Below are 12944 nucleotides of genomic sequence, written 5' to 3'. Positions count from 1 at the left end.
TCTCGCACTTTCCACGCTTCACAACTGTAAATATTCTGATTGCCATCTGATTTACTGTATAGCCCCCACCCACCCCTCCCATCGTTTTGTTCCCATCATGCTGCAACCACCATCACTGGGTAATAGTAGGCACTTACTCACTCACTCAATGCTCGGTGGATGGTCAGTGCTTATCTCAACGTTTGCTTGCATGCAAGATTTGGGTGTTTTGGGTTGTTGTATGCCTACATGGAAGTTTATAGGTGGCACGTTCACTTATCGTTTTATAAAAGAGTGCAATTGGAGTTTGCATTAAAAAGCCATTGTCATAAACTGTACCCAAGCAATTGGTGGCAATTCTAGCTTGCACGTAAAACATAACAAAATCGAAGCGTTTTTCCATTTACTTGTACAGTATTTATGTTTATTTCATACTTAAACTGTACTTTATGTAGCATTTTACAGAATGGTCATAGGCGCAGAACTTTTTTTCTTATGGCTGAGTCGACAGCTGACCAGATATGATCAGCTAGTCAGATATGATGTTAACTATCAATTTAGATCTTTAATAGCTGATTTAAAAACATGTAGTAATAATGGTGATGATGATGATTTTGTATCTCATTACATTGGTTTTGCCTTTAATCATTGCTGTGGCCGAAGTAGCAGCCCGGTGCGTCCACTCAAGACCAATAAATGAGATGTGATGAGATGATGAGTTCTCAACGAGATGTCTCCTTTCTCAAGAGGAAATAAAAAAAAAAAAAAATACAGTACCGCATTTGCCTTTGTTCATAGCAAAATTATAGGATTAAAAGGAAACTAACGAAAAAACCCAAACTAAAATTGAAAAAACATTTCAATGAACAAAATTAAATATGAATAAAAATGCTTTTCAAAAGATAAAAACTATGGTAATTCCCAGAATATGACTTTAACCGTAATGCGGTTAATTCATGGATTTTTACCGAAGAGCTTCATACCGCCAATAAATTTATGGATAGTCTCATCAAATACAATAAAATTTTCAAATACGTCACAGGATCCAATGAAACCGTCTGAAGTCGACCTCATACCAAACTTTCATCTGGCCCCTTTTTAGAGCCTCTGACACATAGGCATTAATGCATTAACCTGGTTAGTACATAGCACTCTGTTGCTCACCAAAACAGCAGCAACTGTCGGAGCAGTTAACTAGTCTCTCAAATTAGTATATGTAGTCTTACTGCATCTTGAGTAAGATCTTAATTTGCATGAAGATGACTTAGCTTAACTCTTAAGGTTCGACACAAGCATGTGTTTGCCCCAAAATACATGAATCCTTGTTTATGAGTATTTTATAGTCTGCCTCTCCCTGCTTTGTAAAAGGCTTATTATTACTCACTTATCTGCAGTTGAATATATAAACAGCCACAACCACTATTAGTGCAAGACTTGTTTTGCAATATATACGTATATATATATAAAAAAAATCTTAGCGGCTCTTCAACACTCATCTACAACAGTGATTATTTTTATACTCCCTTCGCTAGCTTTCCAAACCTGCAAAGCATCATCATTTATTTGCCTCCTCATTGTTATGGTAATTAAACGGCATTATTGATAATGATGATTTTTTTTCCGAGATGATTGAATTCCTCACTGGGCCCATTATGCTTTTGTGAGCAATGATATTTTATTCAAATGACTAACATAATGTGTGTAGTCAATAGGCAATAGAACAAAACGTCATGTCTCTCAGCACCTCGCTATTACTTTCATTAGACGGGAAGAAGAGGGGATGGTTGAATGTCAGTGTTGACATACGTATGTATCATTGAGTGCCACGGGGGAGTAGCCTCCGGCAATGGAAAGTGTAGCCTTTGTTTTAAGTGCAAGTTACTACACCCTTTAATGGCAGTGGTTGAACAACTTTAGTTTTGGTGAAACTAGTTTAAAAAATTAAAGTTTGTGATAATTGTTTAAGTTGACTTGACATGCATTTTTTAAAATTATAGCTATGATATGAATAAAATAAAAAGGCATCTTGCCACATCAAGAAAACCCTTTTATGTAGTAATAATATTAACAATTATATAATATTAAACATAACTTTGGACCAAAGATTCTTGATTATGTAAATCAGCCTCTTTCTTTTGTCCATATGTGGTTACCTCTAGCTTCTAAAACCAAAATGACAAATGGAACGAGTCTAATAAAATCACATGATCTGTTGAAAATACAGTTTGATGGCAGTCATGTTTTACAACTTATGACAACAAATCATCTCCGTTAGGCATTTTGGGGCAAATATTGCTTCTGGAAATGCATACCAAATGATCAATGCAGGACTGATGGTTTGTTGGTTCGCTGTGGCGCTTGGTGTTTTTATTTGCCTGCTGAGATTGCAACTTGGGTTTGGGCCTTTCAAGCTTTGCATTTTCCTCTAAGTTGTTGATGGTTTTTCAAAGTCTGGATTGAGTCTGCCTCTTTTTATATTGCTGTAACTAAAGAGCCATATAACATTTTCCAATGTCAATTTTCAACTTTTATTTATATTGCCCTGGCATCGATTTGGCTTCAAATAATCACCCAGAGAATACAAAGTCAAAATGCATAGAGGGGGAGGTTTACATCTGTCTAGAGATAAAAAATTAATGCAGATTTTCTCAGTTTTCTGCTTACAAATCTAACTCTGTATAAAATGTCCAGTATAGCATTGAGTTTGCGTCCATGAATGTGGTCTGAAGCATTATCCAATGTGGAGAATAACAGATTATTTTGTTCAACCAAATAAAAATGTCTTTCAAAGTAGAGGCAATATTTATTCCTTTTGGCTCCATTTCATGAATGGCTACATCTTTATTACCAAGCAAAATAGACAAACACTCCTCACTTCTCCGCAGGAGTCTTGTAAATAACATCCACCAACTTTAAGGAATTGCTTTTTCCATTGGAGAGTTTGCACACTGACCCATTTGAATATGAGCGGTGTTTCCACAGAAAAGAATCTCGCTCTGCTTTGCAGCAGCGTGTCATACGGGCGTCCTTGACCATCAGCTTTGCATGAGCACGTTGCCTTTCACCTGCTTTCATTGTCTCCCGCTTTTTTTCATGTTCAGCCATCCTATTTAAGCTGCCACATTTCCAGTAACTCTGTTAACTCCTTTCAATGAGATTGTGTTTGTCCAGAGACTAATTTCATGTTTGATTCAAACTTTGCTGCTCCGCAGATGCTTGAGGTGCAGGATGGGAGGGTCAAACAAAATACATTGTTTTTTCTTGTGCTTTCTGACAATGCCAGTCTCCTAAAGAGCTCAGTTTAGCAAGAACACATTTTCAGACAAAATACATTGGTCGAATGAATGTCTCCTACATTCATATCGCATTTGTGACATCATCAAATATTCACCAGTCACCAGCATTTCAGAATTATTCGACCTTAGAAGTTCATCCTTGTCCTATCGGTGCACATAAATAAATACATATTGGACTCTACCCTTCACGTTCCTCCCTCATCAAGACTGTCTGTTGGATTATAGAGGCTTCTTTCATACTATTTTCTGTATATTTCTTTGTGGCATCAACTGTGGAAAAGGTGGTGATCTACATATAGTATGTTGAGTCAGCATGAAACATTCCTGGTGTGTTAAGTCTCATGCTGGAGAACGGTGGGTACAAAGACCGATTAAAAACCACTGTGTCACACACCAGGTGGCGGCTCTTGTAAAATTGACTTTGCAGCACCTGAAAAGCCCTGGGAGGCGGCAGGAACCGTCTCACCAAAAGACATGCAAAATAAGATTAGAAAAGACGCGAGCAAGAGAAAAATGAAAAGGGCAAAAGAACGGGACAAAGACGAAGGTAAAAGGCAAAAGGAGCAGGGTGTTCCATGATGATATGTCATCAATGTGTTTCCTCAGATGCAATTAAGAGAAGCTCTTCATTGGAAGAGATTTCATATAGAAAATAAATTGCAAATGGCAGGCAGTCAAGCGGCACATTTGGTGTTTCTGTGTCTAGCTTTGCTTGTTACGACTAAAAACAGATTTTACGTATAGGGTTGATAAGCTCATTTTTCAAGATTGCATTTTCTTTTTCTCGGTTCCACGAAGAATTACCATTCTAAGATAAGATGTTGGACACCAAATGTGTTGTGTGAATGGCACGCTGATATTACGAAATAGTAATAGTAAATATACTTTCAATGGGGACACTGCATGACGCTCTGCTGTGCTTTTTTTGAATACGGAAAAAAATCTTTATCAAAGAGACTGCATAGGACTCCAAATTTTCAAAGAACGCACACTTGATGTTGCTGGTATAGCCATGACAATAAGAGACTATAGTCACAATTGGCATGAGCCACTGATGTGTCACTGAACTCAAGAATAAAGGGATTTGCCCGTATTGAGAGACATTTATGGTACTAGATAATCATTTGTTCTTGGGTCGTGTGATCAATGACGCTATGATTAGCTCATACGGTGGACGGCACTATGCTGGTGTGAAGTAATTAATTTTGCTTTTCACTTTGCAGCTACCTGACCAGAGTGGAGAACATATGGCTTAAGATACCTAATGTTTGTTGTGTACCAACTCTCTCAAGTCATGACAGTAATGTAGCAGCGTACATTTTGTGTAATTAACTTCCAAATTCTGCGGAGAACTTGTTGCCTGGTGACTACATCCTCCGGAGAGTTCCAACGCTCAAGTTTAATACCCAGTGCCTAACACTAATGAAGCCTGATTGATGTTAGGCCACAAGCACACTCCACCCCTCATTTTAGTTAATGGATCTCTACATTTGAACAGATCAGCTAAAAAAGATGACTTCATCATTTCCACAGTTGTTGCCATGTAATTACCATACAGTCATTCTAAGGAATAAATTTGCAGCAGGGAGGAGAAGCTGAAAAGGTTTGCATGCTGCATTTTTTTTCCACCCACCTCTTTTATTAACACCTGAAACATCTGGAAATTTATAGCTGCAAAACAAACATTTTCCTCTGTATGTGCTTCTAATTTCAAAAAGTGTTCTCTTGTCAAATGTTATATATAAAAAATAAGTCTGAGCTGTATTGTGTTTGATGGACAATTTGTAATATCACACAAGTTAACGCTCATGCCTCCACGTGTAATTGTCTGGCCTACTTATGATTGTGCTGTTTGTGTCTTTTTGCACATTAACCTTCTCCGCTGATTGCTGCATGCAGATAACTGGGAGCAAAGTGGCGGTAAGTAGTCCATTATTTATATTTGGTTTCTGTATGCATATATGTTTTTGCACCATGCAAAATTATTATTATTATTATAAAATAAAATATGATTCCCACGTACACATTTAGGTCTCTTCACATCATGCTACTGAGTGTCACTTGACTTCCTTCAAAAAAGAATTTTGAAAAAATGTATCAACTTTCCATCCCAAGTATGCAGACACACAAACATAGCAAGATTCATTACAGTTGTCATTAATTCTGTCAAAGTATTTGTGGCTTTCCTTTTGTATACACAGTACACGTTCTTGTGTATGCTCTTGCTTTTGTTGTCGATTGAATTGTTTGTTAATTCTCCACCTGAGCTATAGATACTCATACACACTCATACACATACACATACACATACTCATACATATAGATACATACTCATGCACTTGGCTGCCGTTTTGGCATATAGCTTTGGTTAGCTTGAGGAACTTTTTGTTTTAGTGCTTTTAGAAAGAAAAACACAAACTTCAATAGCATGTTTAATAGTGTATTCTTGTGACATTTCATTGGCCTTTCTTAGTGGTCTGAAGCATTTACTGCTTAACAGGATTGCATACAAGGTAAAGCTGCGCATGGTCTGCGGCCTTTGCTCTATCCATGCGCTCAGACAAAACCCCCCTTTTGAGCCACTTCACATGGACATTTTTTCATTGATTGCAGTTTCTTTTTCCTTTGTCCAACTGTTCTTTTGTGTTTATTTATTGCGTGAAGGAAAAGGGGTCTTGGCTTCACTTGTATTGATGTGGGCGAAGTTTTTCCCCGTTCAACGGCAATGGCCACATTGTGTTCAGTAAATGGAATATGACATAATCACCCCAGCTTGTATCTAGACTGCTTGTTGGAAATGGATGGATCGACTTTAAAGTTTCTACAGACAGTGTCAGATGAGGACATCTTGACTATAATTAAGGTAGACAGATGTACTTCTGAGAAAATAAATAAATAAATAGATCGATCGATTAATAGATAGATAGATAGATAGATAGATAGATAGATAGATAGATAGATAGATAGATAGATAGATAGATAGATAGATAGATAGATAGATAAGGTTAATACATATGCACACACACACACACACACACACACACGCACACACACACACACACACACACACACACACACACACACACACATACATACATATATAAATTAAAATTCCCTTGCAAAAAAATCACAAAAACAGTTTGCAAACGTCTGACGAAACGGATCAAATCTTAAATATAGTTTATATATATGATTTGATCCATTTCGTCAGACGCTTGCAAACTGTTTTTGTGATTTTTTTTTGCAAGCGAATTTTGAACATGTTCAAACTATATTTAAAAAGTTGAACATGTTCAAAATTCCCTCACAACCAAAAAAATATGGAAAACTGGAGGCAAAAGTGTGACTAAAGTTTTGTAAACATTGCTGACTTGTGATAAAAGCTTTATCCGGAATTGTATCGGGATGCAAAGGAACAGCATGTCAGTATTACAGCTAACGCACTCAGCAATTGATCGTGCAGGTGACAAATGTTGAGGCCTCACCAGAATGCTCTTGTTAAAACTCAGAGTTGTCATACTATATATAATAGGCCCAGAAGAGCAGGAGGAAGCTGAGAGTGTTTAGCCTGGTTAGCTGGTGGTTGGTCACAGTTAACTCCCTGCTTTGCTGGCAGATTCCCATTTTCACGCTGTCAGCGTGTGTCATTGGGATAGAGCACTCTCACTTGTGCTGCAGGGAGAGAGCTGGCTGGGATTGTCTGTAGGGAACGTGCAACTGTAACTCCTCTGTCTCAGGCATGAAATTTCTCTGACATTCTCTGCTCTCCCGCTAGAGAATGAGCTAGGAATAGAGAACGGTGTAAATTGGATCTAATCCAGTTTGACCGGCGTGCAAATGCGCAACATTTCTAAGTCTCAAATACGCTTTCCACCTCAAGATTGAGCGACGGATGAGCGGGATGCATAGAACGAACATACCTGCTCATTTTTTTGACAACAGGTTTGCAGGTGTTCATACCAGATGCCTTTGCTTCTGCACAACATCACGGCTAGCTGCTGACCATTTTTATGCCGTTATAGCATTAGTCCCTGCAATGATTGCCCTGATTTACGTCACAAGTCAAGGGCCATCTTGTAACAGTCCATCAGACTCCTGGGGTGTTAGTGTGGAAGCAGACTTCCCCCACTGTGCACTCCCATCGACAGGCTCAGATGGTACGCTGCTGAGATGAGATGAGTGCCGCACAATCGACATGGAGGATAAGAAAATGAAGGCTTTGCTATTTGTTGAGAAGCAACTGCATCCAACGGCGAGACGGTGTTCAATAAGATGGAGCCCTTTGCCCGATGGGCATGTTGGACAGTGTAAGCTGGCAAACAAATCTGTACAATCCTAATGTTTCTTTTCTTTCAATACGCACATTCTCTGTATTGTATTACAGTCCTTTTTGTTGACAGAATACATCTTGTTCATATGGAATGAAATATAATCCAGAAATGGTTGTTTGTTTGTTGCAAGTAAATATATTCGAGATAGTGTGAAGGAGTTCTAGCCTGCAGTTATTCCCGATGGGAATCGAGGGAGATGAATGAAAAAAAAGTTATGTGTAATTGAGGGGAAATGGATATTTGGCTCCCTCTTACCTCCATTCAAATGTTTGTTCATGAGCCAAGTGAGTTTATGAAGGACCTATGAAGAAATATGGCAATATAAAACGTTTTTTTGTTTTGTTTTAGGAAAGCTATTAAACGGGTTGCTGAGGGCTGTTCGGATTTGATGTCCTTAGTTCTTTGTAAGAGCTTCAATGAAAAATTAATCAATTGTATGGCTCTGCATGGCCCGTACCAGTGTGCCACATCAATTCTATTTTAATCAAAGATCAAGGAAATATGTTTTGGAAAGGTATGAAATACTCCCTTTGGTTAAAAGCACACTTTAGTTAATCTAATAGTACAAAAAAAAACGTCTGTTGAGTTTAACAGGGTGAAGGTGAGGGTTAGGGGCAGACTGTTGTTGAAATGCAGGTAAAGAAATGTGGAAACAGTTCGTTAGCCTCCCTCTTTGTTTACACTATGACCCAAACTGAGTTTCTAAACACAGTTGGCTTAATTCAGATTTTTGCTTCCAAGAGGTCCAATCGGACATGAAGAGAAAAAAAGACAGCATTGTGCCTCAGAAGGAGTGGGACATTTGGATGGCATCTCAGGGCATTGCAAAAAGAGTACAAATAGCCACGATTAGGTGAATAGTTGGATTTTATAGATAGATGAATTGCTTAGCATGAAATGTACTGTTGAGATTCACCAGGATTTTATGTCCTGTTTCCGTTCTGTCCTTCCCCTGGACCTGTCGGTCTTTTTGGAATAGATCTTTTCAAACGTATTGTAGGGACAATTGACGCTTTTCCATCAGTTGAACTGCCTCTCTTGATGTTGAGGGGAGCATAAAAAGCTGAAGTGGTCACAGCACACCGGCTTTGGATTGAACTACGGCGCTGTCAATGCTTTAGATTCTGTTTATGCTCGTGTGTATGTGTGTGTGTGTGCACCCGGCCTAATGACTGTGTGTGTTGTGTGTGTGAGTGTGACTCATTTGTTTTTCCTCCGTGCAGGTCCAACAGATGTGCCCGTTACATCTTGGCTTCAGCTATTGCAGGAGAGAGAGCGTTTGATAGAGTGGCCTATGAAAACGGGGGATACGAAAAATGTGATTCCCAGCACAGACTTATATATGAATTTGATGTGTTTTTGACATATCACGGACGGTCGGTTGTGAATAGCGGCTATGCTCTCAGTTGTATATCTCTCTCCCACAGTTCTGTTACACACTCGGCGCGTCTGTCGACATGCAGCCCAGCAGGAGGGTGCTACGGGGCCGCATTAGGCTCCATAAAGTTTATAGCATATTTTTACAGCCCGCCTCTCTGTATGCACCCGCCATCACATCCCATCGCATCTGCTTTAACTGTTCACGCAACTGTGAAATTCTGTGTATCCCCACGTTTTACGGTTGACGGCTCCTCTCAAATTCTTTATTTGCCTCTTTAGCTTTTTGATATCACCCGCGGCATCTGTGTATATTTAATACATTATTTACTGCGCTTGATCAAGTTTGCGACTCAATCTCGAGTTCGTCCTGATGAAATGCGTCCTACTATGTCAAGATTTACACAGACTATGCGGGCAGTGAGTGGTCTTGATGGATCACACCTCTGTCTATAGCTTTTCCAAATGCTTGGCAAAGAGCTTTTTCTTCTGACACGGGGTCGCACTGTGCCACGGCATAATGCTTAGAGTTAGACCCTGCCGTTTTTTGTAGCTGCAAATTTAGGGCAAGTGAGATATTGTATCATCTGTACACAAAACAAAACCCCTGACAGTACTCAATCAACGACCAGTTTCCCTTTATTATTCAAGACTTGATTGATGGTGTATTCACATGTCTTTGCAACTGATTCAGTTCCTGGTTCGTGCACAGTCAAGGCAGATATTTGCAAATGTCTTATTTTGTTTAAACACAAAAGATAATCATTTTCAGAGAATAATTACTGCTGACAGGCAGAGGACATGGGCAACTTTAAGCCAAGCAGTGATTTTAAACAACTATTAAAATAGTTGTCAATTCCATATTCAGTTGATCAATGAATTTTGACACCTCTATTTTAATTACAACTTTTTATTCAGTGTTAGGAGTGATGGAACGTTCGATGTCACATGCCAAAACCAGCGTTCACATTATGTTTCGAAACACCGGCATGATCTATCTGGAATGCACTAAAACAAACAAACAAACCCCTCAGATATTTTATCTCACTCAACGCAGACTTTATGCATGATTCAGTTAATTGGAAATCCAATTTGTTATGCACAGCAGCCCACTTGCGTTTGTTTCGCCACCGCCACAGTCCAACTAATTATTGTCTAGTGTTAAAAAAGGTCAGTCCCATTCTTTGCTGGTCACGCATGATCATGGTCTGTCCTTCTCCAGCTGCTAATGCAGTACTGAAGGCCAACACTTGGTGGCACTACGTGACCAGTAAATTGACCACCGGGCTCACAAAGGCTGAAACCCAGTTGCTATGGAATTGACCTAATGGGGTTCTCCTTCCCTAGCACAAGAGCGTCTGTGCTGCTCAGCCTGCACATTTATTTCCATCCTCTAAAGGGGAGAATAACTGTAAAATGGCTCAATTGCATTCAGAATCATTCAGATTGGTCTGATCAATATTCTCTTCTTGTGGCTGTCGACCAAAATGGGAAGCTTAAAGAAGAGATTAATCATGGTTCTTCTCTCATTTTTACAGCATTGCTGGACAAACAGCCTCTTCTGGGTCCACTTGATATTTTCCTTGGAATGCAGAAAGCAAGCGCTTGTTTGCCTTACCTGCTATCGACACAACCTGTCGTATTGACCGCCCCTTTATGCAGTCATACTTGAATTATTTATTAGACTGACCTACAAAAATAAATAGACATAATCCCTTGCTAACGGGGCATTCGTTATGCTCAAATAATGAGAGCATTGGCACGAGTCGCTCTGGTCCTTACTGTATGCTTACCACAAATTCAACTTTGCATTATTTACACATTACATCAATATGGAAGCTCTGTAAATGCAGGTCCTTCAATTTGACCTAACGTCTTACTTGTCCCACCGAACTTTTTTGGAAACGATGCCAATCTACATGCAAGACCCCTGAGGTGGAAATGTCAACTCCTGTGAAATTTGGGCATTTCTTTGTTTCTCATCAAACCTAATCAAACTTATTTTGAGCGAGTTTTGGCCTGTTGATCTGCCGGTGCCGCACCATGAGAAGTGGATTTAATGAAGGAGCCACTCAGAGTGTGGGTGCGGGCCACATGGGGGCTGCAGGCCACCAGTTGCCATCATTGCTGTGGAATAACAACAAAAGAATTGCAAGCGCATCAGAATGTCAGGTGCATTTGTGTGAAAAAGACTCACTCAAAAGGTTTTATTCCCCTAAGATTTAATATTATTTCAAGCCACTGTAATCTTTTATGTACAGTTTGAACATATATAATGCTTAAATGCAGGAAAAAAAAAAACATGATTATTTTAAAATGGCTAACATGCAGAAGTCATGAAAAATCTGTAACAACAGTTCTATCATAAAATGATAATTTATTGAACTTAAAAGTTAAATACAACGGAACATTACTGAACAAGTGCACTGTACTGGATTCCAACAGTGTTGAATGCACTATAAAGTTATTCACAATAAAAAAAAGGCTGCGCACACTTTGAGAATCACTCATCTGTTGGAAAAATGATATATAAAGTGAAACAAATTGGCAATGCAACTCCGAGGGCCCTCTTTATTAATTGGTGATTTTATTTGGGTGGCCACTGTATTTAACTGGATTGCGAGAGTGGGCTGAAGTGCATCTTTGCCCACCATCTTCTAACTCAGGAATTTTTATACTGAAAGGTTATGTTGTGGCGCTATATCTGTGAATGGTCAAACTACCACCTTTCTTTTTAAGAACGTCGACAATTACAGGATATTGCAGAGGCTGATTTGATGGCAGATCTATAGTGTTCCAAATGGTGATGCCCTTGATGATAGCCAGAGACACAGCATGCCTGGTGACATCCAATCATGTCGAGATGGCCGACCTGTCTCTTTATGTTCCGAGTGTTCTTGAGAGCTGTTGTCGTTAATGCTGATTGGATGACAGACACGCACGGTAGCCTTGAATCGAACACATTTGGTCATTGGTTGAGGTCAAATACAGAATAGATAAATAAAATAGAATATTAATACAGTGGAACTTCACTCACATTTTGGCTATCACAAATTCACTTCTTTGCTGATTTTTTTTTTTTTAATCTGTCCACTGTGTCTGTGCAAGAACCCGCCTATTTGTGATTTTTCTGTAACGTGCCAACAAACAAACAAAAAAAACCCTCCAAAACTTCAATTTGTTTTTGGTCACAAAAATATTCTCTTCAGCTACATCTGATTTTCTTGTATTGTAGCATCTCCTTCATTGACAGACTATGTTACAAATGAGTTATTTGGTGGAGGCAGCCATTGGCTCTTCCGATCACAAATTTACCAAAGCAAGTGTGCTGTCCTTTTTTTTATTTTAGCTTCGGCTATACAGTAGTTGTGTTTGGTTGTTTGTAAACATGAATTTGTTGACGAATGCCTACGTAATCCATAATAGATGCCGCAATATGTTAGCATAACCAAATGAGACATTATGTTAGAACATTGCATCAATTTCACACACCGTAATCCGTGCATGCTAAGGCTAGCGACCAGGCATGACTGAATCAGGCACCAGCTACAATGTGCTTGGTTTTTGAATGCTTGTTATGCCAAGCAGTAACAGCAGGAACGAGTCAATTGAGAGGAAAAACAAAACTAAAAAAAAAGAAAATCGTGACGTCGATTACTGAATTAGTCATCAACGGTTGTCTGCTTTGGCTCATGGTAGTTATGCAAAACTCGGGCTAAACACAACATCAAAACCAGGAAACTCCGTTACAACACCTCACATTGACACAGTATGGTTTCAACACTTTTGGTTCAGTATATAGTAAACCGCTAACCGTTGTGAAGCTAATTGAGTATTCATTGTGTGCAATTTGTGCATGCTTAGCTGTAAGATATTTAGTGTGCTGTCTTTTTCAGGGTACAGCAATGTTTGTCTAGTCAAGCATGTTTGGGGCCCGCGGTCATCTGGGCATGCCGGCGCA

At 39.2% G+C, this 12944-nt stretch overlaps 1 protein-coding gene across 6 annotated transcripts in view; it reads left to right on the top strand.

Annotated features, from left to right (window-relative positions):
- Nucleotides 1-12944, top strand: part of diaph2 (diaphanous-related formin 2) — a 307464-nt gene that overhangs the window by 22323 nt on the left and 272197 nt on the right. For 5 of the 6 annotated variants that reach the window (XM_088384971.1, XM_088384965.1, XM_088384980.1 and 2 more), the window contains one exon: nucleotides 5175-5195. The exons of the other annotated variant lie outside the window; for it this stretch is intronic. In XM_088384971.1, coding sequence (XP_088241097.1) covers nucleotides 5175-5195 — 21 coding nt within the window. The remainder of the gene's footprint in view (nucleotides 1-5174; nucleotides 5196-12944) is intronic. 6 annotated transcript variants of the gene reach the window in all.

Source organism: Syngnathus floridae, chromosome 1 (genome assembly GCF_059516105.1).
Source record: "Syngnathus floridae isolate MCC-2025c chromosome 1, RoL_Sflo_1.0, whole genome shotgun sequence".
Classification (NCBI taxonomy): domain Eukaryota; kingdom Metazoa; phylum Chordata; class Actinopteri; order Syngnathiformes; family Syngnathidae; genus Syngnathus; species Syngnathus floridae.
This window is presented reverse-complemented; position numbering and strand designations above follow the sequence as displayed.